At 44.7% G+C, this 27720-nt stretch overlaps 1 protein-coding gene and 2 pseudogenes across 1 annotated transcript; all 3 read left to right on the forward strand.

Moving 5' to 3' along the window:
* Positions 1–3585: 3585 nt before the first annotated feature.
* On the forward strand, positions 3586–4971 carry LOC102435160 (putative tripartite motif-containing protein 75). Its single transcript, XM_023752862.1, has one exon. It carries the CDS (start codon positions 3607–3609, stop codon positions 4969–4971), a length of 1365 nt encoding a protein of 454 aa, XP_023608630.1. The 5' UTR covers positions 3586–3606.
* Positions 4972–20135: 15164 nt separating this feature from the next.
* Positions 20136–22254, forward strand: LOC102430993 (annotated as a pseudogene).
* A 3779-nt stretch (positions 22255–26033) lies between these two features.
* Positions 26034–26569, forward strand: LOC102431511 (annotated as a pseudogene).
* The last annotated feature ends 1151 nt before the right edge of the window (positions 26570–27720 follow it).

The following is a 27720-nucleotide window of genomic DNA, read 5'->3' on the forward strand; positions in this document are numbered from 1 at the left end:
TTGGGGCGGCGCAACTACGGTCGGTATCGAAAAGATTGGAGGCGAAGTAAATGGAACAACCTGTTTGGGATGTTGGGTGGGGGGGGGTTGGGAAGGAAAAAAATAAAGGGGGACAAGCCGCGAGAGACCACAAAAAACAAAAGCAACAGAACCAAGAAAAACTTAACGGGACGAGAGAGAAGAAAGAGAAGGAAAGGAAAGGGGGGGGGGGGTGGGGTAAAAAAAAAAAGAAAAAAAAAAAAAAAAAGGAGAAGGGGGGGGGGGGGGTTGGGGAAAAAATAAAAAAAATAAAAATAAAAAAAAAAAAAACAGAAAAAAACAAAAAAAAAAAAAAAAGAAGAGGGGGAGGAAAGGGGGGAACACCACGGATAGTTATTAAGAAAAAAACCACACAAAAAAAAAAAAGGAAAAAGAAAAAACAAATTCATCATTACCTATTAAAATTCTATTTAATACGGACTTAAGGGAGGGGAGAGGGGGGGGGGGGGGAGAAGGGGGGGGAAGGGGAGGGGGGGGGGGGGGGGGGGGGCTCCCCACCCCCCAGAACCCCGATTAAGGCGGGGGGCGGTGGGGGTGGGGGGTGGGTGGGTGAACAGGGGGCTAAAAAAAAAAAAGAAAAAAAAATAAGAGGGGATGGTGTTGTGGCGCCTTCCCCTGTCACGAACAGAGCAGGGAGATAGGGAGTTTGTGGCCCCACCCCCTGTCACTCACTGAGCCGCAGGGCGATCAGGGGATTGGGGAGCTCCCCACTATCAGGCACAGAGCAGGGCCGATCAGGGAGTTGGGGCGCCTTCCCCTGTCACTCACAGAGCCGCAGGGCGACCAGGGGGTTTGGGCGCTGCCCCCTGTCATGCTGATCCCAGTGCTGGGAGGCATATTACCCTTTTACTCTATAGAATAGACGCCTGGTGCATGGGTGGGGGGCCGGCTGGTTTGCCCTGAAGGGTGTCCTGGATCAGGGTGGGGGTCCCTAACTGGGGTGCCTGGCCAGTCTGGCTGAGGGGCTGAGGGCCGTTTTCAGGCTGGCGGGTGACTGAAGCTCCCAACTGCTCCTTTTTTTCGTTTTTTGTTTTTTTTTTGTTTTTTTTGTTTTTTTCTATTCTGGGCCAGCTTTAGCTCTGAGGCCTCTGCTGAAAACATTGATACAATGTTGCGGTCTGGCTGGCTGAAGCCCAGCTGACTGAAAGCCCGTTTCTGGGGTTTTGTTTAGCTTCTATATTTGCAACATAGTTGCTTAGAGTTGCAGCTGAGAGGCCGGCAAGTTAGGCGGGGAACGTTGGAGTTCGCCATCACTGGAGCAAGCAAGCCTCCCTGCTCGCTCAGTGCATGGCTGCCAGCTGCCATCTTGGCTGACAGTTAATTTGCATAAGGATATGCTGATTAGCCAATGGGAAAGGTAGCGGTCGTACGCTAATTACCATGTTTCTCTTTTATTATTGTAGATTATATAGGCCTGGTGCATGAGTGGGGGCCGGCTGGTTTGCCCTGAAGGGTGTCCCAGATCAGGGTGGGGGTCCCTACTGGGGTGCCTGGCCAGCCTGGGTGAGGGGCTGAGGGCTGTTTTCAGACTGGCCACACCCCCTTCAGGAAGGGGGGTCCTGCCGGGGTGCCTGGTCAGCCTGGGTGACTGGATGATGGCTGTTTGCAGGCTGGCCACAGTCCCTTCAGGGTAGGGGGGTCTTGCTGGGGTGCCTGGCCAGTCTGGGTGAGTGGCTGATGGCTGTTTGCAGACTGGCCACAGCCCCTTCAGGATGGGGGTCCCCACTGGGGTGCCTGGTCAGCCTGGGTGAGGGGCTGAGGGCTGTTTGCAGGCTGGCCAAGCCCCCAAGTGGGGACCCTCACCCCATGAGGGTGTGGCCATCCTAGGTGAGGGGCTGTTGGCTGTTTGCAGGCTGGCCACGGCCCCCAGCCACCCAAGCTCCCAATGGAGGCTGACTGGAAGCAGGTATCTGGGATTTATTTGTCTTCTATAATTGAAACTTTGTTGCCATGAGCAGACGCCACAGCTGGCTCAGGGCAGGCGGGAAGCTTGGCTTCCTCCATCACCAGGGCAACCAAGCCTCCTGCTTTAGCTCCGTGGCTGCCGGCTGCCATCTTGGTTGGGTTAATTTGCATATAGTCACTCTGATTGGCTGGGGGGCGTCGCCTGGGGCATAGTGAAGGTACAGTCAATTAGCATCTTTTTCTTTTATTAGTGTAGATTATTGCCTCACAAGGTTGTGGGGCCTGAGATATCTCATGATCTGTATTCTGCCAGCAGGATACCCAGGAAAGAAGGTGGTGCAGTTGGAAGAGCAGAGAATGAGAACAGATTATATCGATTCCAGTGTGGGTCTAAAGGGCTGAGAACCAACAACACCCAGGCCAGGAGGTGAGTGTGCTAGCTTATTCATCCAGCAGAGTGAATTCAACCTTTCCCCAGTTTTTGGTCTCTTTAGGCCCTCAGTGGAGTGGATGATCCCCACTGACATTGGGGAGGGCCACCTGCTTTGTTCATCCACAGATTCAAATACTAATCTCTCCCAGAAATCTCATAGTCACACCCAGAACTAGTGTTTCGCCTGCTATCTGCATCGCCTGTGGCTCAATCAAGTTGACTCCTAAATTTAACAAGATTATCCTTCACAGGTTTCTCCATTCTTATATTTCCTGTAAATAGGTGGTTTGAACTCTGTGGAGATTTAGATTCATTTTTCTGTCAAAACTTCTTCACAAATAGTGTTATGTATTCTCCTCAACAATTCTATGATATGTATTTTGTTACTCTTTTTAGTTGAGGCCAATGATAAATTTCCCTACAACAATTAATTCATTTAGAGTTGCAAAATAGATGATAGTCTTCATTGCTAACTCCTCCTTAAATATTGTCCTGGTAAATAATTTTGTTTACCATAGATACTTTTTCTTTTTAACATTTAAGGAACCATATTCTTTTTTTCTTTTTTTTTTAAATATATTTTTCATTGATTTCAGAGAGGAAGTGAAAGAGAGAGATGGAAACATCAATGATGAGAGAGTATCATTGATTGTCTGCCTCCTGCACATCCCCTACTTGCGGGGCAGGGGCGGGATATTGAGCCTGCAACCTGGACATGTGCCCTGGGTCAGAATTGATCCCGGAACCCTCCAGTCTGCAGACTGATGCTCTAGCTACTGAGCTAAGTCAGCCAGAGGTACTTTTTCATACAGGGATATAAGGATTAATCGCTGATTGAACTGTTCTTTAAATGGCAATATTGTTCTGTCCACAGAAACCACATATCACTTAGATTGTGCTGGGGTTTTGACCACAAGGACTCCACAGCCCATGTTCAATTGGGGGAAAAGGCATTAAATACAGGCAAGAGTCACAGGAAGTCTGGGCATCAGCTGAAAACTGGGACTCTTTTTGGACTCTCCTACTGCATTGCACAGAGAGCAGACCTCAGCTTCTGGAAATTTGAACAGAGGGGGTGCAGGAGGCAGCAGACTAATGTTTAATGAACTCCCCTTAAATTCCAGGTGGGAGTCTGTATGACCTGCCAAGGTCACATACTCATTTTTCTCACTTCTGGAGGATCACACTGATTAAAAAGACTGTCTTGGGTCAGATACCTTCATTGCACAATGGAGTCTGCGGCCTCCCTGACTGAGCTCCAGGCAGAGGCCAACTGTCCCATCTGCCTGGATTACCTGAGAGACCCAGTGACAATTGAATGTGGGCACACCTTCTGTCCCTCCTGCATCCACCAGCGCTGGGAAGGTCTGCAGGACACCTTTCCCTGCCCTGTCTGCCTTCACCACTGTCCTGACAGGAAATTGAAGAGGAACACCCAATTATGTCACATGATTGAGATTGTTAAGCAGATTCCCACCACAGGGAGCCAGAGGAAATTACAGGAAGAAAAACCCCTGTGTGGGAAGCACAATGAGGTTTTGAAATTTTTTTGTGACAACGCCCAGGAATTGTTATGTCCTCATTGCAAGGTCCCCTTAGACCACCAGCATCACTCCCTGATACCCATTGAGGAAGCTGCTGCTAGTTGCAGGAAGAAGCTCAAAAGATACATTAGGGCGCTGTTGGTGGAGGTTGAAGATGCTGAAACGGAATATGAAAACCAAATTGCAAAAGAATTTGAAGTGCAGGAAAAGATGGAAAACTGGAGGAAAGAATTGCAGTATGAATGTAAAGAACTGAAGTGTTCCTTACAAGTAGAGCACAGTGTACTTAATGCTGGTCTATTTATAGAAGAGAAGGATGTTGAAGAAAAACTAACTGAAAATGGAAGGCAAGTTTCAAACCATATGTTCATACTAAACAAGCTTTTAACTGAAATAGCAGAGAAGTATTTGCAAGCAGATGTGGATTTACTCACAGGTATTGAAGATATCCACAATAGGTATGAGAAGCTAGAGACCCCAGCAGTGTTTTCATGTGAATTAAAGAAGAAGATTTTCACTCTCCCCCCACATTATGTGGGCCTGTATAAAATGATCCACATGTTTCAGGCAGATTTGACACTGGATCCTGAAACTGCCCATCCAAATCTCATTATCTCAAGAGATAGAAAAAGTGTGACCTATAGGACATCAGTTGGTCTTTCTAATCCCCAGGCACACACTTCTTACCCAGCTGTCCTGAGTTCTGAGGGATTTGATGCTGGCAGGCATTTTTGGCAGGTAGAAGTAAGAGGTATAGGTGCATGGTCCTTTGGTGTGTGTAAAGAATCTTTCCCCAGAAATACTCCCATAAAACCATTGCCAAGCAATGGCTGCTGGCGATATAAGCAGCGGGCTGGTATATTTGGCCTTTTAGAACATCATAAGATTGGCATTTTTCTGGACTATGAGTTGGGAGAGGTTTCATTTTATAATTTGAATAACAGGTCATACTTGTTTGCATTTACTGACATGTTTACAGAGAAACTTATGCCTTATTTCTCCATTGCATCTTCTCCAGAAAGTCTTACAATCAGTATCATCAGAGTCTAGTGATGAACAATTTGGAAGAAATTTTGTATGTGCTTAGTTTCTTCCCTTGTTATTGAAAAGAATACTTATAAAGATCCTGATTCCAGTTTTGATTTTTGAATGTTGAAAGCTTTAAGGACTCGCCCTTCTCTCCTCCCTAACCTTACACCTGGGAAAGCTAATGAGAAAGTCCAGGTGCTCTATCCTTGGGTGCAGGGGGGAAGTTCCAATCAAGCAAGTTTCCATCAGTGTCAGCAGGCTCCCAACAACAGCACCCAGTAACCAACATGAACACCACAAGCTAGACCCCTTTCCCTCTGCTCTCAGTCATTTTGGGACCTATTCTAATATCCACCCTTCTCTCCCCTGAAAACCTCATCATGTGAGTAATAAACTTTTCATATTCTTCTGATATGTTATCATCAGTGTGAACATTTGAAACCAATTTTGCATGGCTTCCACCCTGCCTATGTAAGCTGGTCACCACCATTGACATTGTGAGCAGGATTTTTCCAGATATGAAGCACCCCACCAGGGCTTCCTCCTCTGGCTTTGTGTGGTAACACACCCTGGTTCTCTAGGCAAGGGTGTCCTTGCAGTTTGTGCTGCATTTGCTGAGTTTTATGGAGGCTGTGTTGTAGATTTGACTGACCTAAGTCAGAAGTTTCCATAAGAAACATTCTATTGACTATTATTTTCCATGTAATTTTTTGGGGAATTCTAATCGTCTTGCGTTTGTCTCCTGTTTTATAATATTCTGCCTGTTTTATAAAAATTTCATGTGCACGGCCCTAACCAGTTTGGCTCAGTGGATAGAGCGTTGGCCTGAGGACTGAAGGGTCCCAGGTTCAATTCTGGTCAAGGGTATGTACCTTGTTTGTGGGCACATCCCCAATAGGGAGTGTGCAGGAGGCAGCTGATTGATGTTTCTTTCTCATGGATCTTTCTAACTATCCCTCTCCCTTCCTCTCTGTAAAAAATCAATAAAATATATTTTAAAAATGTCATGTGCAAGGCTGAGCAAAAGCAGGTTGACAATAATGTTACAAATATTTACAATAATAACAAATAATACGAGAATAAACTTTTGCATGCTAACAACTGTAAACATACCTTTTTAAAAATTCTCATCTGAGCCTAGATGGAATGGTTCAGTGGTTGAGCATCAACTTATGAACCAGGAAGTCACAGTTTGGCTCAATTCTCAGTCAGGGCACATGCTCAGGTTGTGGGCTCAATCCCCCAGTATGGGGTGTGCATGAGGCAGCCTATCAAGGATTCTCTCTCATCATTAATGTTTCTAACTCTCCCTCCCCCTTCCTCACTGTAATCAATAAAAATATATTTAAAATAAAGTAAAATTCTCACCTAATGATGTTTATTGATATATAGAAAGAGGAAGGGAGTGAGAGGTATGTGTGTGTGAGAGATACATCAATGTGAGAGAGAAGCTTCCATCAGTTGCTTCCTGAACTCACCCTGAACATGGATTGAACCCGAAGCCTATGTGCCCTGACTGAGAATCAAACCTGCCCACTTTTTGTTGTGTGACAAGACATTCCAAGGAACGGAGCCACTTGGCCAGGGCTATAAACCTACATTTTACAACCACTGTATGACCTGTAAAGGTCACATGCTCATTTTTGACCTTATGGGAAATTGTCAACCTTTGAGAACATGCTTCTGTATGGATACCTGTATGGTATTGTTTACAATGTTTGGAAATAAAGTTTTACTATGCATATCTCTGTACTATTTGTGTCTCCATAACTTAAAAAAGATGCTCAGCAGAGCTTTTATTGAGGTACAAGAGAACCCTTGCACTGACCAGAGTAGCCATGCTATGCTGTGGTAATCTCAGATGCTTACTCTTTTTTAAAAAATATGTTTTTGTTGATTTCAGAGAGGGAGAGAGAGATAGAAACGTCAATGATGAGAGAGAATCATTGATTGGCTGCCTCCTGCACACCCCACACTGGGGATCGAGCCCGAAACCTGGTCATATGCCCTGATCGGGAATCAAACTGGTGACCTCCTGGTTCCTGGGTCAATGCTCAACCGCTGACCTACACCCGGCTGGGCTCAGATGCTTACTCTTGCAAAGTGTAATATAAGCCAGCAGGGCGCTGCTCCATTACCCACCCATGGATCTAACTCACTCAGTCATGTGTTGTCACAGCACTGGGTCAGTACAGCTAGAGAAAGAGGGAGCATTGAAGGGCCACCCTGAGCATTGAAGGCCAACACCAAGAAAAGACACACTTTTCTCTTTTTCCATTTTCTAGAAGTCATTGCAAGGCCCTACGCTGCAAGGGGTGAAGACGAATGCATGTACTATGAGGTGAAAAGCTATTGTTTGCCATAACTCCTGAATCCAATTAGACATCAGTGAAATGTACATTAATGATGAGTGCTAGAATGAAAAGTCCTTAGAGCTGGTAAAAATATTACCATAGGAATTTACAGTAGTTTGACTTAACCCTATAGCAGTTGTTCAATAACGTCACCTATAAAGAAGATATTTAAGTAAAATCTTAAAACATTTATTTGTTAGAAATATAAAGCACTATTATTTTGAAAAATGGTGATTCATTAGAAAAAGAATCATTGAAACTAGTGTCTGAATATAATGGCATAAAAAACATAATTGGGAGAGACTTCTGTTGACAAGTAGCCTCAGAGCTACCTTTTTTAAAAATATATATTTCATTTATTTCAGAGAGGAAGGGAGAGGGAGAGAAAGACAGAAACATCAGTGTTGAGAGAGAATCATGGATCGGCAGCCTCCTGCACGCCCTCCACTGAGGATAGAGCCTAAAACCTAGCATGTGCCCTGGAACCCATGGAACCCATGGCAATTCAATCTGAAGGCCAATGCTCTAATCACTGAGCAAAACCAGCTAGAGCTCCTAGCTACCTTTTAAAAAATAGTTTTTAGGATCTGTTTGTTAAAAATGTTTTTATTGAGCCCTATCTGGCTTGGCTCAGTGGATAGAGTGTCAGCCTGCAGACTGAAGGGTTTCGGGTTCGATTCCGGTCAAGGGCATATGCCTGGGTTGTGGATCAGTTCCCAGTGGGGGGGCGTGCAGGAGGCAGCCAATCAATGATTCTCTCTCATCATTGATGTTTCTATCTCTCTCTGCCTCTCTGAAATCAATACAAATATATATTTAAAAAATGTTTTTATTGTTTTTAGAGTGTGGGAAAGGGAGAGGGAGAGGGAGAGGGAGAGTTTCTGTTTATAGCAGAAACTCACAAAGGCAATTCATATGTAACAATGTTTCAACAGGCACAAAATTCAGTTGGTATGGTTACTTAAACAACCCAAGTACATCACTGGTTTAAATTTCAGTTATACATGGTACATGAACTGTAATTCTTAAAATAGGAATAATATGGATCCAGATGATAGAGACTCCACCCCCAGAGAATTACTCTCCTTAGCAGTTTATCACTTACAAAGTCTGCCTTCCACACAACAGTACTACACAACTAAGCTATGGTTTCTGGCCCTTTACAACAACAACCACCTTTTCTTCAGCATCATATAACACTTTCCTCATTTTCCTCTGAGTTGTCACCAAAGGACCTTTCACATTCATTTTCTACGAACATTTCCCAGAAAATATATGTCTTCTCCAGGGCTAATTTATCCTATTTGTAATGTATTCACTGTTGGGATTGTAAATCCTATTTCAGTGTGTAGTAAAGGTTAGAAGACAGAGACACTTTGTGGGGGGAAACAGAATCCCAATGGAATTGACTTAAGGAGATGATTGTTCTACATTGATGGTATTTTTTAGAATAGGACATTTTAGGAATTTATATTCTGGTCTCCTCTGGTCACTGAACCAAAAGCAGTCTTATACTGATAGGGGGGACTTATAATCTAATAGAGCACCTGTATGAATCTGAAAAGTAATCATGTTATTTTTAATCTCAGAACACATATATTTATGTGAATAAGGGGTTAAGTTTCTTATGTATCAACAGGGAGTTAAGTTTTTCTTCAAGTTTCCTTTTCAAGGCCTGTGTGAAGTGATTGAGGAGTGGACTCAACTGTGAATCCAACAAGCAGAACCCACCAGCATGGTCAAGCCAACCCACCAGGAGTCAAAACATCATCTCATCAACATCATCTCATGGCCTGATGACTAATTACAGTAGCTGATGTCTGAGGACCCCCAGGCCTGCACATAGCTGCATTCCTCACCCCAGCCCCTTCCCCTTTATAATACTCTTGCTGGGAGACAGGATATGATTCTTGTAAGCACCCTGTCTTCTTGGCTGTCTAGCCTTCTCAATTAACGCCTAATATGATTCAACCCTGCCTTCGTTATTGGACACAGCGACAGGCAGCCTGAGCCCACCCAGAGGTGTCCCGGTAACAATACCTGAGCTTACAACTCAATTGAAGTAGTTTTTAGTGATTTCATTAGTCATCTAGCAGCAAAGTCACTTGTATACTAATTCATTTTTATGTCACTTTGCTTAATGACTGTTCTTGGCAATGAGATTGACTAGAATCAACTGTGATTCTGTGCTAGTGTTTTACTTTGTAGGAATCACTTTCATAGATTGGGAAATATAATAAATGTTTGATTTTTTAGTTAAAATATATCTTATGTATTGATTTCAATGAGGCAGGGCGAGGGAGAGAGAGATAGAAACATCAAGAATGAGAGAAATATGAAAAGGCTGCCTCCTGCATGACCCTCACAGGATCAAGTGGGAAACCCAGGCATGTGCCATGACCAGGAATCATACCTTGACCTCCTGGTGCATAGGTCCCTGCTCAGACACTGTGCCACAATGACCGGGCAAATGTTTGATTTTAAAAGAATGTGGCGGGTGTCAACCATAATTGAAAATAAATTTAGCCCTAGCTGGTTTGGCTCAGTGGCTGGAGCATCGCCCTCCTGAGTGAAGGGTCCCAGGTTTGATTCCGGTCAAGGACACATGCCTGGGTTGTGGGCTCGGTCCCCAGTGGGAGGCATGCAGGAGGCAGCTGATCAATGATTCTCTCTCATCAGTGATGTTTCTCTCTCTTTCTCCCTCTCCCTTCCTTTTTAAAATCAATAAGAATATACTAAAAACAAAATCAACATCTAAATGCACTGCATTTAAAAATATATATAAATTTTAAAAATGAAATGGTAAAATTTTGTCAGTCAATGTAAAAACCACATTCCCTAATAAGCAATATGACCCAAAATAATTGATAAAAAATTTTAGAGTTCAAAGAATGCTTCTCAATGAAAGTAAAAATTAGGCTGGGACTTGAAGAAAGAATGCCAGTACAAGGGGGTAAACAGTGTATAAGGAGTACGGGGCTGCCACGGACCAACCTGCCTGCACAAAAGTGCTGTGGCAGAAGGGTACCATGCCCTGAGTGTGGAAAGAGAGGGCAGGACTGCAGAGTGCTGGAGATGACGGGGTGAAACTGGTGGGCTTCTCACATTCCAAGGTGAGAAAAGAAATGGGCCTCCCTTAGCCTTCAGCTGTCTATTTCTTAATGAGCAAAGATGGGAGTAAAGGGTGATGAGAGTGTGGACAGGGAATTCCAAAAGTCCAGAATAGATCATGCAAATGAAGAGCTGCAAGCCTCTGCTGAGCTGATTATCTCAGGGGAGATCCACCCCTTCCCCATCCACCAGCAACTCTGAACAGCTTCTAAGCCTCACCTGCCACATTCCCTCCTCCAGAGCGGAGCCACCAGTTGATGAGGTAAGTTCTCAGTGGTGTATATAGATGCCAGGGTCACAGCTCTAACTTCACAACTGGTACAGGACCCATCCCAGACCCGTCCTGGAGACTCAGTCCAGAGACTGGCCCTAGGAAAGCTGGCACCAGGTGAGCTGAGAATCCTGGGTATGTGCGCACGGGAAGTGTGAGCTCTGGGAGAGCCTTGGTTTCCTATGTCGTTGCTCTAGCAGGACCTGGACCTCAACTTGCATTTAGGTAAGTTTAAGACACATGCTTTTACTATTGTGGAGTTTTTATGTGAGCCTGTCCTAAATCATCTAAGTACTTGGTAAAAATACAGTAACTGTGACCCCCATCTGATCTAAAAGGTAACAAATATGGATGTGTGATAAAGCTGGTCAGAAGCCTTGTATGAAATGGCTTTTCAGAATGTCAGGTGTGTTTATTTTTTAAACCAGAGGTTCCAAGAGGTTTACCTAAATTGAAGTGTATGCTGACTCCAACCTGACAGGGAAGCTGAGGGTTATTTTCCTTGTTCCATGTGTCTCTGAAAGAATAGGGGACCAAAAACCCATCCCCAGGACACAGGCAGTCAGTTCAGACCTGAAATCCAGCCCACATAACCTACACGCAGATGGAACTCTAATGCCAACCTTGGTATTTCCTTAATCTCAGTTTATCTCCATAGAAGAGATTTGTTTAGTGGGAATGGGAAGTGAGAAAAGGGAAGAAGATGATGGATTTGAAGTGGAGGAAAAAGGGGACCAGTTTAAAACAACTATGAGAAAGAAAGGAGATGGATGGATCTGAGAACTCTGAGGTGAAGGGACATGGATGAAGCCTAAGGAAGGGAGTAGGAGAAAAATTTTAGAGAGCAAAGAATCACTGAAATAGAATTCAAAAGGTCAATTTAAAATTACGTTATAGAATATTCTAGGTATCCAGAATTGGAGAGAAAATATGAACTCATGCATGAAGAACCCATATGGTATAACTAATCTTTTTGCACTTATACCTATAGTTGTACCAACCTTTCCCCATTTCTGTGCAGGACATACCTATGATTTTACTTTCTAAATTTTTATTACATAATTTTAAAAGTGAATCTTAATTTACATAGTTGTATGTTAAAATATTTGTAAAAATTATTTTGCTCAAACAATTATTTTGATAGGGATAGGAAGGAAAGAGACAAACACACACAGAAAGAGAGAGAGAGATAGAGAGAGAATGATTGAGTAAGAGAAAGTTACATTGATTTGTTGTTCCATTCAGTTATGCTTTTATTGTTTGCTCCTATTAAGCGCCCTGACCTGGGACCTAACCTTGTCATATTAGGACCAACTGAGCTACCGGGCAGGGCAATGTACATACTTCTAATGTCATTCCTTATCTCAGTGTAACATAATTATTAGTCAGGTTTTTTTAATCCTCAAATATCCAACTTTCAGTTGAATTGTGATCAAATATTTCAAAGTGAAATGAAATTAGGTTGATAAATATTAACACATAGTATGTCTTTTAAGTCTATTTTAATTCCTATAATTTCTGTCCCTGTGTGTTTTGTTTCCTCTTTATACTTGTGTTGAGGCAACATGATAGAATTTTCAATTGAGTTTATTAGAGTCCAGATTATACTGATTCCTTCCTTGGTGTATTATTAAAGATTTACCAGAGAAACAGAAGCAATAGTCTGTATCTGGAAAGGTATTTATTAAAAAGCAGTGGCCCACAAGGTTATGGGGCCTGAGCTGTCCCATGGTCTGCAGTCTGCCAGCAGGAGACCCAGGAAAGACGGTGGGGCAGTTGGAAGGCCTGAGAGTCTGAGAGCAGATGGTACAGATTCCAGTGCGGGTCTGAGGGGCTGAGAACCAGCAGCACCAAGGCCAGGAGGTGGGTGTGCTGGCTTATTCATCCAGCAGAGAGAGAATTCAGCCTCCCCCAGCTTTTGTTCTATTCAGGCCCTCAGTGGAGTGGATGATGACCACTGACATTGGGTTGGGCCATCTGCTCTGCTCATCCACTCATTAAAATACTAACCTCTAGAATTAAGAGGCACAGGGGCATGGTCCTTAGGCGTGTGTAAGGAATCTTTCCCCAAGAATGCTCCTATGCCACCATCCCCAAGAAATAGCTGCTGGCAGCTTCAGCTCTGGACTAATACATCTGTCACATGGGATTCAGGCAACTGGGAACGGATAGGCATTTTTCTGGACTATGAGTTGGGAGAAGTTTCATTTTATAATTTGAGAAATAGATCACATTTTTATACTTTCAGTGAAAGTTTTGCAGAAAAACTTAAGCCCTATTGTGCCTAGGACCTTCTTCAAAATCACTTGTAATGCGTATAGGCAAAGATGAATGATGAGTCGCCTTGTCATCTGTTCCATGTGATCTACTCTCTTCCTGTGTTAATAGAGAGTGCTTGTAATAAAAGGCATGTGTCCATCTCTGCTGATTGCTGATGTCTTTTTTAAAAAATGTTTGTATTGATTTGAAGAGAGAGTGAGTGAGGGGGGATAGAAATATGGATGTAAAGAAAATCATCCATTGGCCTACTGCAACCCAGCTAGGGGTCAATCCCACAACCGGGCTATATGCCCTGAGAGTCACACTGGTGACCTTTTGGTGTATGGGGTGACACTCAACCAACTGAGCCACACCAGCAAGGGCTGTGCTGATGTCTTTTAATCCTCATCCCCTTGGCTTCACCATTTGCCTCCCCCGCACCCTCCTGCCCAAAGACACACATCTGGGCAAGCCATGCAGACAGCCTCAGTGCTTCCTCACAAGGCAGAGAGGTGGGTGGCGGTTCTAACTCAGACTCTGCCTGCAGAGGAACTGGCTCCCCAGAGCCTCCCCAACCAACCAAAAACCCCAAGCTACTTGCTTTTCTCCCTTCTCTCCAGCCATTTTTGGACCTGTAGTCACCGTCCTGTCCACATAAATCCTCATGAAGTGAGTAATAAACCATTTCATACCCTCTTGCTGTGTTTGTGCCACTAGCAGTCTTGACACCAGAACCAAATTTTGAGTCAGGTCTTCCCCATATAGTGTGACCATAACAATGGTTCTTAGACTGTCTCAGGATCCTGGTTTACTTTTTTTCAAACTATAAAAGAACATTTGTTCAGAAAATCACAAAGGTAGAAGAAATGGGCTTAGGAAACACTTGTAGAGGCAAATGTTGGGTCCCTGGAGCTTAGAAGTGAGGAAGGTCAAGGTGAGCCACCTCTGGGATGGGGAGGGGAGAGAGAAGGGCAAAGTAGGAGCTGGCTCCCAGGAGGGAGAGTGTGCTGGGTCCTGCGTGCCCAGGGTTTTAAATGTGGAGACTTTAGGGAGGTCCCAGGGGTGGATCTCAATAGAATGTACATCAGCTTCCTAGGTATGTCCTTCAAGGTCAGGGTCTCCACTGATTGATTGGTCCTCACCTGGGCAGTGGGTCACTATTCAATGCAGCTGGTCCTGAGGTCAGCTGTGGTGTTGCTTTTCTGGTTTTGCTGCTTTTCTGGGCCTGGGGCTGGTCCATGGTCATTGCTCTGCTCATGTCTGTCAAACTGCCCCCCCACAGAGGAAACCCCTTGCACTTGGGGAGAACACACCTCACAGGAGAGGTGGCCCTGCCCCCTGCCATGACCCCATTTTAATTCTTGGGATCTTCTGTTCCCAGGAGCATGGCATATTTGTGTTTGTTTTGCAGCTACCAGGAGACAGGTGGTTTTATTGCTCCTTTTCTGGTTTTATCTGTAATATTTATATTTGATATTCCCCATTTCTCCAGGGAAAGGTGTGAGAATCCATTACAAATTCTTTCCAATTATAAAATTTTCACAAAATAAAAGCATTGCATCACGGATCCTTCCAAAAACAGTGTACCACAAATATATCTCATAGTTTTTACATTGAAGCGGCATTGAATATTTCAAAACAATACACGAAATAGATCGACATAGAAAATAGGAAAAATATCTCATACTTTAAAAAATATGTATTTTTTTTTATTGATTTTAGAGTGAGAAGATGGGAGAGGGAGACAGAGAGGGGGAAACATCGATGTGGGAGAAAACATTGATTGGTTACAATGTGAGAGAGAAATATGTGTCAGTTGGCTCCCGTACCCATGCCAACTGTGAATCTAATACACAACCTGGGAACGTGCCCTGACCAGCAATCAAACTGTCGACCTTTCAGTGCACAGGACAACACTCAACCAGCTGATCCACACTGGCCCAGTATACAATTAGAAAGTGTAAAAGGAATGCTCTCCTTCCCAGGAGCACACCTGAGCCTTCCCCCTCTCCCATCCCCCACAATCAGGCATCTTCTAAACTCTAAGGGACCCCATGAGGCTTGAAACCAGGGCAGCAGTGGGCAGTGCCCGTTCATGTCAGGTACACCCCGCCCCTGCCCCCCCCCCCTCAAGCCTGTCCCCAAGGCCCCCTTTTCTCTGACTTCTTAGTGAGCCGAAGCAGGCTAGTCTAGGCTCATTTCCCCAAACCTCCCCTGGAATAAGGGGGGTGTAAAAGGCTCCTGGCCTCCGGTTGGGAATTCTTTTCGGTTGGGGGCGGAACCGAGAAACTCCTGGGTGGGCGCATTGAAACTGGTTCCGGGCCAGGTACCCTTTCCAATAACATGAGGAGTAGCCCATTTTCTATCTCACTGCTTCACAAGTAAACTCGCTTTCACACACACTCACACACTCACACACACATACACAAAGTGTAAAGTTGCAAAAACCAAAAAAATGTAAGACTGCAAGGTACATAGCACATTCATAATGTAAAATAAAACAAGGAAAAAGGTTTTTTTGCTTGGATGTTTGTTTATTAATAGTATATTCCTGGAAATTACAGAAGAAACTGAAAAAAGGTAATGCAGTATAGTAGCCTGAAAGCCTGGAGGTCTGGATGCAAAAAGCAATGTGCTTTTCAGTGTACTCTAGTATAATATCTGTGCTTTTACAAAAATTGTATATCATGCCTTTAAAAAAACACACACAAGTTTATTTGGTGTTCACTGGGAAATTGCTAGTGTCCAGGTTATAGAGTTGCTGGTTAAAGGAAACCCACTATCCTATTCACAGAATAGACAGCCATCCACATGGAGGAAGTCTCAAACCACATCACCTCTCTCTGTTGTCTGGGCTGTCAGTCTCTGATGGTGGGAACTCCTGGGGGATCTTTTCATCGAGGCTTCTAACACAGGGCCTCACATTTAGCAAAGGCGTATACAAGGCCTGCCGGATGAATAATTAAATGAGGTGTCTGGTGGACCCTGGTATGATTTTAGATAGAGAGAGAAAAACATCGATGTGAGAGTAACATTGATTGGTTGCTTTCCATACACACCATGACTGGGATCTAATTGGAAATATAGGCATTTACCCTGACATGGGATCAAATCAAGAACCTTTGGGTGTATGGGACGATTACTCTACTGACCCACACTGCTCAGGGCAAGACCAATCCTCTTCAACCAAATCTTTTGGGTTTGAATCTACCACTTAAAATGTAATTGAGCTCAGGGCTCAATGGGAGATGGCTATGATGTTAATGCCATAAAAATTACTGAGTTAATATACAAGTTCTGTTCTGAAAAAGTATTGCCCTTGCTAGGTAACTCCATTGCTTGAAGCATCATCCCATTATGGGTTCAATTCCTGGTCAGGCATATGCCCCGGTTGTGGGTTCCATCCTAGTCAGGACATCTCTCTCTCTCTCTCTCTCTCTCTCTCTCTCTCTCTCTCTCTCTCTCTCTTTCTCTCTTTAAGCATGCCCTCAGGTAAGGATTAAAAAGTGTGCATTTCCCAGGTTTCTTATCATGGCTCCATGCTCAGATCACATCTTTGGTTCTTCAGCCCAGGCCTCCCCGGAAGAACAGGGTCTGCCAGACAGTTATGCCTTCATTGCGCTGCACTGATATTCTACCAAGCAGCCTGGGGGTAGCAGCCATCCAGGCTTCCCTATGGGTGTAATAGCAAGCCCTTGGTTTGGTTGGGATAGAGACTCTCATATTATCTGCCCATTGCTCCCAACAAAATCATCTGCCTGAGAGGCTGGAAACAGTCAGATCTGCATTTCTAACCCAGGTCTGTCTGATCTCATCAATCCCAGTTAGGCATCTCATTGAACTATGCATCCAGCAACTTTTTTTCCATTGATTTTCAGAGAGAATAGAAGGGAGGGGTAGAGAGAAAGATAAACATTGATGTGTGAAGGACACATCCATTGGTTGTCTCCTTCAGGAGCCCTGACCAGGGCCTGGGACAGAGCCTGCAACCAAGGTATGTACTCATGACCAGAATTGAATCCTGGACCCTTTAGTTCCAGGCCAATGCTCCATCCACTAAGCCATCCAACAAACATTTTATGAGCTCTCAGTAGATGTGGGGCGCTGAGCCAGAAGCCTGGATGCACAGATCACATCGGAGTCCCCACTATGAGAGAACTGACCCTCCAGACAACAGAGATCATGTGACTTGAGGACTTCCTCCACAGGAATGGCTGTGTCCAAACAGGGACTAGGATAAAGGTTTTCCTTAGTGAGCAAAACTAACACCTGGATTGTAACTATTTTCCAATGAACATCATTTAGGTTTATTTGTTGGGAAGCATTTTAAAAATTAGAACAATATAGATAAATTTAGTAAAAATCACTTGTTAAGTAGGACACACTGAAAAGCAAATTGCTCTCTCACCTGGAGAGAGGTCACCCAACCTCCTTATACCCTTCCTGCCTGACTATCCTTAAGTGTCTTCTGTATCCATCCAAAAACATCCTAATCATACACAATACACAAGCATAGACACTCATTATATATTAACTAGGGGCTCAGTGCACAAATTCATGCACATTGAAAGGAACTGTGGGCTGGGAGGTCATGGTGGACACAGGGACGGGGCTTGTGCCATCCTACACCCCCCCCAGCCTGGCCCCTCCTGCCACGTCCCTGGTCTCCTGTCTGCCCTGCAGCCCCCACTCCCACTGCAGCTTCTCCCCCCTGCTAACTGCACCCACCCTGCTCAAACCCAGTGACAGCATGGAGCTATTAGGACCAGCATCTGACCGCAGTTGCGAGGGATGGCTGCTGCCCTGATCGCTCCTCAGGATCAGGGGGACGTGGAGAAACCTTGAGGGGCAATTGGGGTCAGCAGCCACCTTTCTCATCCGCTGCTGGCCATGGCCTCACTCCCACCTGCTGCTGGTATTGAAGCAGCTCACAGCGACTGATGGCACTGAGCGATAGGGGCTGCACTGGGCAGTGGCAGTGGGTGTGAGCATAGACGGCTCCAGTAGCAGGTGTGAGTCCCGGGTGGGACTACAGTGTGTGGGGCACCTGCCCCCAGAGTATGGGAGCAAACAATTTTCAGTAATCATCAGAAGCTCACCCCGATGACCACAACTGGCGCTCTGCCTTGGTCTGGCACCCTGCTCATCTGCTCCAGTATCCCACCACAGCCGATGCCAGCCATGTTCTGCCCTTTGCCACCTGCTGCCCATGCCCACCATGTTCCTCCCATGCCCCCTGGTGGTCAGTGCACGTCATAACCACCAGTTGTTTGGTTTTCCGTTGTTCCACTGTTTGGTATATTTGCATATTAGCTTTTCATTATATAGGATTGTTTCATAATATAATATGAGACTACTATTTACTGTGTTCTACACTTTCCTTTAAAAAAATAATTATAAGAGCTCTAGCAAGTTTGGCTCAGTGGATAGCTCATCGATCTGCAGACCAAAGGGTCGGAGTTCAACTCCAATCAAGGACACATACTTTGGTTGCAGGCCCTTCCCGCACCAGGGCCCTTGTCTGGGCTCATGCAGGAGGAACCTATTGTTGTTTCTCTCACGTCAATGTTTCTCTCTGTCTTTCCCTCTCTCTTCCACTTTCTCTAAAATTCAATGGAAAAAAATTCTTGGGTGAGGATTAACAAAAAATAAATAAATAATTTATAAGCATTTATTTGAGCCCAAAACGTTGACCATTGCTGTGAAGCAAGATATCAAATGCTCCCTACAATTTTCTTTTTACAAAAAAATATATCTACAGATTTTTGTTTTGTTTTTCACATCAACATGCAGATATAGTTCATGTGTTGCTTAAAACCCAATCCATGGTGAGAGATCTTGTGATGTTGATGGTGTGTTCTGTGGTCACTACCTCCTTGAGGGCAGAAAGGCCCTTCTCTCCACCCTTCTTTGCTGGAGCCATTATGCCAGGCCCAAGTTGAAAAGGAAGCAAAGATTTTACTTTTATTATTATTAAAATATATTTTTATTGATTTCAGAGAGGAAGGGAGAGGGAGATAGAAACATCAATGATGAAAGAGAATCATTGATCTGATGCCTCCTGCATACTTCCTACTGGTGATTGAGCCTGCCACCTGGGTATGTGCCCTTGACTGGAATCGAACCTGGGAACACTACAGTCCTCAAGCCAATGCTCTATCCACTGGGCAAAACCAGCTAAGGCAAGGTTTAACTTTTAATTTAAGTTTCTTCCTCAGTCAAATGGGATGAAAGGGTGTTGTGAAATTCAAGGGAGGATTACCAAGGTGCAAATCAGATTATGCATATTAACAAGGTTAGTCCCTCCTAGCCTGCAGTAATAAGAGGAGATCTCATCAACCAGACTTCTGAAGATCCTCCTATTACCACCCTTGCCCACAAGTACCACCTCCAGGGAGGAGCTTTGGTGGGTGAGGTCTTAAAGAGATTCACCCTCCTAGTGGTATATATAGGCCAGGGTCACATTACTAAGCATCTAACTGGTAGGAGACTGGCTTTGGAGACTCTTCTTGGAGACACACTTCAGGGACTCACTCAAAGGAGCAGGCCCCAGGTAAGCTGGGAGTGGGGATGATACTGGTGCAGGAGGTGGGACCAAACTGAGAGCCACTGAGGTATTGCTCCCCACCCTTGGCTTTCTGGGGGCTACTCTAGCAGGGCCTTGACTTTACCTCATAAGCCAATCATCACTTGGATTCAGGTTATTTCAAGACACGTGCTTTCATTATTGCTGGTGTCCCTCAGTTAGCCTTGCCCTGCATCAGTGATGGCGAACCTTCTGAGCTTGGCGTGTCAGCATTTTGAAAAACCCTAACTTAACTCTGGTGCCATGTCACATATAGAAATTTTTTGATATTTGCAAACATAGTATTAAAAAGATTTATATTTTTTATATTTATTTTATATATTTAAATGCCATTTAACAAAGAAAAATCAACCAAAAAAATGAGTTTGTGTGTCACCTCTGACACCCGTGTCATAGGTTCGCCATCACTGCCCTAAATGCACATCATCTAAATGCTTGCTAAAAATACAGATACCAGGATCCCAACCAGACCTAAGGGGTGATGAATATCTAAGTGCAAAGTGCTCTGAAGTGCTGGTCTGAAGCTGCCTGTGGGAATCTTCTTCTAGAATATCTCATTGTCTGGTGTCAAATATTTTTGTTTAAAACCAGAGGTTCCAGACGGACGTTGAGAGAACGGGGAGGAAGGAGAGAAAATGGCGTCCACGAATTACAGTACCTACAGCCAAGCTGCAGCCCAGCAGGGCTACAGTGCTTACACCACCCAGCCCACTCAAGGATATGCACAGACCACGCAGGCATATGGGCAGCAAAGTTATGGAACCTATGGACAGCCCACTGATGTCAGCTATACCCAGGCTCAGACCACTGCTACCTATGGGCAGACAGCCTATGTGACTTCTTATGGACAGCCTCCCACAGGTTATACTACTCCAGCTGCCCCCCAGGCCTACAGTCAGCCTGTCCAGGGGTATGGCACTGGTGCTTATGATACCACCACTGCTACGGTCACTACCACCCAGGCCTCCTATGCAGCTCAGTCTGCGTATGGCACGCAGCCTGCTTACTCAGCCTATGGGCAACAGCCGGCAACCACTGCACCTGCGAGACCACAGGATGGTAACAAACCCGCTGAGACCAGTCAACCTCAATCCAGCACAGGGGGTTACAACCAGCCCAGCCTGGGATATGGACAGAGTAACTACAGTTATCCCCAGGTACCTGGGAGCTACTCCATACAGCCAGTCACATCACCACCATCTTATCCTCCTACCAGCTATTCCTCTACACAGCCGACTAGTTATGATCAGAGCAGTTACTCTCAGCAGAACACCTATGGGCAGCCGAGTAGCTCTGGTCAACAAAGCAGCTATGGGCAGCAGCCGCCCACTAGTTACCACCCCCAAACTGGATCCTACAGCCAGGCTCGAAGTCAATATAGCCAACAGAGCAGCAGCTACGGGCAGCAGAGTTCATTCCGACAGGACCACCCCAGTAGCATGGGTGTTTATGGGCAGGAGTCTGGAGGATTTTCCAGACCAGGAGAGAATCAGAGCATGACTGGCCCTGATAACCGGGGCAGGGGAAGAGGGGGATTTGATCGTGGAGGCATGAGCAGAGGTGGGCGGGGAGGAGGACGCGGTGGAATGGGCAGCGCTGGAAAGCGAGGTGGCTTCAATAAGCCTGGTGAACCCATGGATGAAGGACCACCTGTTGATCCAGATGAAGACTCTGACAATAGTGCCATTTATGTGCAAGGTTTAAATGACAATGTGACTCTAGATGACCTGGCAGACTTCTTCAAGCAGTGTGGAGTTGTTAAGATGAACAAGAGGACGGGCCAGCCCATGATCCACATCTACTTGGACAAGGAAACAGGGAAGCCCAAAGGCGATGCTACAGTGTCCTATGAAGACCCGCCGACGGCCAAGGCGGCCGTGGACTGGTTTGATGGGAAAGATTTTCAAGGAAGCAAGCTGAAAGTTTCCCTTGCTCGGAAGAAGCCGCCAATGAACAGCATGCAGGGGGACATACCACCCCGAGAGGGCAGGGGGATGCCGCCGCCGCTCCGTGGAGGTCCGGGAGGCCCAGGAGGCCCCGGGGGACCCATGGGTCGCATGGGAGGCCATGGAGGAGACAGAGGAGGCTTTCCCCCAAGAGGGCCCCGGGGCTCCCGAGGAAACCCATCCGGAGGAAACCTCCAGCACCGAGCTGGAGACTGGCAGTGCCCCAATCCGGGGTGTGGAAACCGGAATTTCGCCTGGAGAACAGAATGCAACCGGTGTAAGGCCCCGAAGCCTCAAGGCTTCCTCCCGCCACCCTTTCCACCCCAGGGCGGTGACCGTAGCAGAGGTGGCCCTGGTGGCATGAGGGGAGGAAAAGGTGGCCTCATGGACCGCGGTGGTCCTGGTGGAATGTTCAGAGGTGGCTGTGGTGGAGACAGAGGTAGCTTCCGCAGTGGCTTTGGTGGAGGAAGACGAGGTGGCCCTGGGGGTCCTCCTGGACCTTTGATGGAGCAGATGGGAGGAAGAAGAGGCGGGCGTGGAGGACCTGGAAAGACGGATAAAGGTGAACACCGTCAGGAACGCAGAGACCGGCCCTACTAGATGCAGAGACCCCGCAAGCTGCGTTGACTACCAGATTTATTTTTTAAACCAGAAAGTGTTTTAAATTTATAATTCCATATTTATAATGTTGGCCACAACATTATGATTATTCCTTGTCTGTACTTTAGTATTTTTCACCATTTGTGAAGAAACATTAAAACAAGTTCAATGGTAAAAAAAAAACAAAAACAAAAACAAAAAACAACAACAAAAAACCAGAGGTTCCTCCCTAGCTGGTTTGGTTCAGCGGATAGAGTGCCCGAGTTTGATTCTGGTCAAGGGCATAAACCTCCATCCTCAGTGTTGGGCTTGCAGGAGGCAACCAATAAATGTTTCTCTCTCATCATTGATGTTTCTCTCTCTCTCTCTCTCTCTTTTCTTTTTCTCTCTGAAATCTATAAAAATATATTTAAAAAATAAAACCAGAGGTTCCAAGAGGCTTACCTAAATTGATGTGTATGCTGACACCAAACTGAAAGGGAAGCTGTTGCTATTTTCCTGGTTGCATCTGTCTCTGGAGGAACAGATGATCAAAAATCCCATCCCCAATGACACAGGCAGACTGAAATCAGACCTGAAATCCAGCCCATATTACCTACAAGCAGATGGCACTTTAATGCCAGCCTTGGTCTTTTCTCAATCTCTTATGAGAAATTTGTTGGGTGGGATGGGATGTGGGAACAGGGAAGCAGGTGATGGATTTGGAGTGGAGAAAGGGGACCAGTTTGAAACAACTGTGAGGGAGAAAGGAGTTGAAGTGCATCTGAGAGCTCTGAGATGAAGGGAAATGGATGAAGGGAAGTCGATGAAGCTTAAGGAAGGGAGTAGGAGAAACCTTGGCTAGATGAGAGCAGAGAAACATTGAAATGGAATTCAAATGGTTAGGTTTTTAAAAAGTAAATTATAGAATATCCTAGGTATTCAGAATAGGAGAGAAAGTCTTATGAAGTCATTATGATGAACCTATATTCTATAACTAAGCTTTCTGCAACTTTTCTCTACAGTCGTACCAGTCTTTTTCCATTTCTGGGCAGAAAATCTCTGAGTTTACTTGTAAACTTTTCATTATATATTTCTAAAAGAGACTCTTAATTTACATACTTCTACATTAAAATTTTTAAAGTAATTTTCTTTTTTTAACTTATTTTCTTATAAAGAGTGAGAGGATGGAGCAAGGCAGAAAGAGAAAGAGAGAGTGAGAGATTGGGAATGAGAAAGAGGCATTGATTTTATTTTGTGGTTCCATTCAGTCATGTATTTGTTGGTTGCTTTTTGTAAAGTGCTCTGACCTCGGATTTAATCTGAAACCTTGGCATATTGGGACTAACTGAACTACCTGGCCAGGGCAATTTACATACCACTAATGCCATTCATTACCTCAGTGTAACATAATTATCAACAAGGTTTTTTTAATCCTCAAATATCCAACTTCCAACTGAAATTTGATCAAATATTTCAAAATGAAATGAAATCAGATTTATACATACAAAATAACTGACTTCTATGGCTTTTAGTCAACTGCACTGTGAAGGCCTGAGTCAGAGAAGAGACGGTACAGATTCCAGTGTGGGTCTGAGAACCAGGTGCACCCAGGACAGGAGGTGGATCTGCTGGTGCATTCAGTCTAGCAGAGTGAATGCGGCCTTCCCAGGTGCTTGTTCTCTGCAGGCCCTCAGTGGATGGATGTTGCCCACTGACATGTGGAGGGCTGTCTGCTTTGCTAATCTCTCCCAGAAATCTCGTCACAGTCACAATTAGTGTTTCAGCTGCTACCTGGCTATCCAGTGGCCCAATCAAGTTGACAGGTTAAATTGACCAGATTATTCCACTGAGTATATCAGTGGTTCTCAACCTTCTGGCCCTTTAAATACAGTTCCTCATGTTGTGACCCAACCATAAAATTATTTTCGTTGCTACTTCATAACTGTAATGTTGCTACTGTTATGAATTGTAATGTAAATATCTGATATGCAGGATGGTCTTAGGCGACCCCTATGAAAGGGTCGTTCGACCGCCAAAGGGTTCGAGACCCACAGGTTGAGAACCGCTGCCTTATATTGTCTGTAAATAGATGGTTTAGAACTCTGATGAGATTTACATTCATTTATCTGGCAAAACTTCCTCACAAATAATGGTATAGTCCCTCCAACAGTTGTATGATATCTACTAGTATTTTTCTTTTTTTTGAGATGGAGAGAGAGTGCCAGATCAATGTAAGGGAGATACCTGGATTAGCTGCCTCTCTTACATACACAACCCCAGATGGAACCTGTGACCTTGTGGTTCATGGGACAACACTCCAACCAACTGAGCCACACAGGCCACTTTTTATAATATATATATATTTTATTAATTGGCTTTTATTTTTTTTATTTTTAAAATATTTTATTGATTTTTTACAGAGAGGAAGGGAGAGGGATAGAAAATCAGAAACATCGATGAGAGAGAAACATCGATCAACTGCCTCCTGCACACTCCCCACTGGGGATATGCCCGCAACCAAGGTACATGCCCTTGACCGGAATCGAACCTGGGACCCTTCAGTCCGCAGACCGACGCTCTATCCACTGAGCCAAACCAGTCAGGGCTTAATTGGCTAGAGAGAGAGAGAGAGAGAGAGAGAGAGAGAGAGACATTTGTTCCACTGGTTTTTGCATTCATTCCTCGATTATTGCTTGGGCACTGGGCATGAACTGAACATGAAACCTTGACACATCTGCACCATGCTCCAGCCAACTGAGCTCCCTGGTCAAGGTCACTTTTTCCCCCTAAATATTTTGTTTACTTTAATGAAGCTGATATACAAAGTCTTATCCCAGGCTGAAATGTACAAATAAAATAAAAAAGAGCTGTGTTCTGTTGCACATTCTTCTGCATGAATAAATTTATTAAATGCTGGTGAAAATTAAAACTCTTCTTGGATCTTCTGATGCTGGAGTTTTTGTTCCAGCATCACGAAAGGTTCAGGAAATCTGGAGAAGGCTGTGAGTAGATTAAATAGGAGTCCAGATACGAAATATAATTTTGAAAGGCATTTGGGGTCAGAGGAGCCTAGTTTAAAGGAAACTAAGATCTCCTTGTCTCAGGACCCCATGCTTTTTATTAACACAATTTGTCCTGAGGCGAGGCAGAGAAATACACTTCAAAGGGTCAGGGTTTGGTATACAGAGGCAATGTCAGAATGGAAGAATTAGCCTATGGCTGTTCAGGTGTTTGGCCAGTAGGAGGCAATAACATGTAGATTAAGATGCCCTGAGCTGTCTGGCAGCCAACAATCATCCCTTTTCAGGTTTGGGGAAATGCCTTTAACCATTCCCAACAGGTGATAACATATGTGACTCAGCCCTTGTTGAGTCCCCAAGTTCCATCAACCTTTTGATGAAACTTACAATTATGACAGGCTGGAACTGGCTTCCAGCATTCTGACAAGATTTTTCTTTACTATTGAAATGCCTTCTCTTCAGTGAAGCATCTTTGGAGTTAGTCTTACTCTCACCTTATCTGTCATCTTGATTCCAACTTGATATTCCTCTTCTTTTGGTCAGACCTTCAGATTTTTTTTTTCCAGACCTTCAGATTTTAAAAGTAGCTTCAAACTGATGAAAGGTCATAATTCCACAGTTCAGTTCACTGAAAAACTCCCACCTCCCACTGAAAGTCATAGTCCAGGAGTGAAGCAATCACATGCTAGAACTTCCGGGCCAATTAGAAGTATTATGAACACTTGCATTGGTCCACCTCATTTATCACAAGCCTCAAAATGCACAGTCCTGAAAAGGGTAGCCTCCCTGTGCACACACGTAATATTTCAAAAGGAGAGGGCGATATGAAGGAGGCTGAGGCTTGATCACCAACACTCAGCACAGTGAAAACCAACACTAATGAATAATGGACACTAGAATTCAAATTACCGCAGGTTTTAAAGTGTCAGGGCTTTGCAGACGCCGCTGCCCCGAAGCCGCCCGTGAGCAGCCATGGTGAACCCCACCGTGTACTTGGACACCGCTGACGGCGAGCCTCTGGGCCGCATCTCCTTGGAGCTGTTTGCAGACAAAATTCCAAAGACGGCAGAAAACTCCCGTGTTCTGACCACTGGGGAGAAGGGATTTGGGTACAAAGTTTCCTGCTTTCACAGAATTATTCCGGGATTTATGTGCCAGGGTGGTGACTTCACACGCCATAATGGCACAGGCGGCAAGTCCATCTATGGGGAGAAATTTGAGGATGAGAACTTCATGCTGAAACATACAGGTCCTGGCATCTTGTCCATGGCAAATGCTGGGCCGAACACAAACGGCTCCCAGTTTTTCATCCGCGCTGCCAAGACTGAGTGGTTGGATGGCAAGCATGTGGTCTTCGGCCAGGGGAGGGAAGGCATGGATATTGTGACAGCCATGGAGCGCTTTGGGTCGAGGAATGGCAAGACCAGCAAGAAGATCACCATTGCTGACTGTGGGCAACTCTAATAAATTTGACTTGTGTTTTATCTTAACCACCAGACCATTCCTTCTGTAGCTCAGGAGAGCACCCCTTCACCCTGATTTGCTTGGAATGTTCCATAATCTTTGTGCTCTTGCCAGTTTATTGGGTTCCATAATTTCCCTACCCCTTCCCAGTCTAGCTGGATTGCAGAGTTAAGTTTATGATTATGAAATAAAAACTAAACAGTTGTCTGTCCAAAAAAAAAAAGTGTCAGGAAGGGGCGGGGGTCACTTTTCCATTTCATTTGGAACACCACATTACAAAAGAACTATTTTTAGCAATACGAAAGGATTGAGGGAAAAGAAAAGGAAAAGAATATCTAAAACATTGAATAACCCCCAAACCAATGGGTCCTGGGTTTGATTTCACTCAATGGCACATACCTTAGTTTTAGGCGCCTCCCAGGTTGGCCTGGTTGGGGCTTGTGCAAGAGACAACCAATTGATGTGTTTTTCTCTCACATCAATGTTTCTCTCTGCCTTTCCCTCTCTCCCTAAAAATCCGTGGAAAAATATCCTAGGGTAAGGTTTAAAAACAAATAGTAATAAGTCAGATATTTTTCTTTCTTATTTTTTAAACCTCACCTGAAGACATGGTTATTGATTTTAGAAAGAGAGAGAGAAAAACATCCATGTGAGAGAAACACTGATTGGTTGCTTCTCATATACACCATGACTGGAATCTAATTGGAAATATAGGCGTTTACCCTTATATGAGATCAAACCAAGAACCTTTGGGTGTATGGGATGATTACTCTAATCTACTGACCCACACTGCTCAGGGCAAGACCCAACCTCTTTAAGCAGATCTTTTGGGTTTGAACCTACCACTTAAAATGTAATTGAACATTACTGAGTTAATACACCAGTTCTGTTATGAAAATGTTTTGCCCTTGCCAGGTGGCTCAATTGCTTGAAGCATCATCCCATTATGGGTCCAATTCCTGGTCAGGCATACATGCAGGTTTTGGGTTCATTCCATCCCCAGTCAGAATCTCTCTCTCTCTCTCTCTCTCTCCTTCCCTTTCTCTCTCCTTCCTTCCCTCCCTAAGCATACCCTCACTAAGCATACCCTCAGTAAGGATTAAAAAAAGTGTGAATTCCCAGGGTTTCTTATCATGGCTCCATGCTCAGATCACATCTTTGGTCTTCAGCCCAGGCC

The sequence above is a fragment of the Myotis lucifugus genome, unplaced genomic scaffold, assembly GCF_000147115.1.
Source record: "Myotis lucifugus unplaced genomic scaffold, Myoluc2.0 scaffold_1, whole genome shotgun sequence".
NCBI classification, from domain to species: Eukaryota; Metazoa; Chordata; class Mammalia; order Chiroptera; family Vespertilionidae; genus Myotis; species Myotis lucifugus.

Coding starts and splice junctions, on each gene's coding strand:
- LOC102435160 (XM_023752862.1), top strand. CDS start 3,607: ATGGAGTCTGCGGCCTCCCTGACTGAGCTCCAGGCAGAGGCCAACTGT.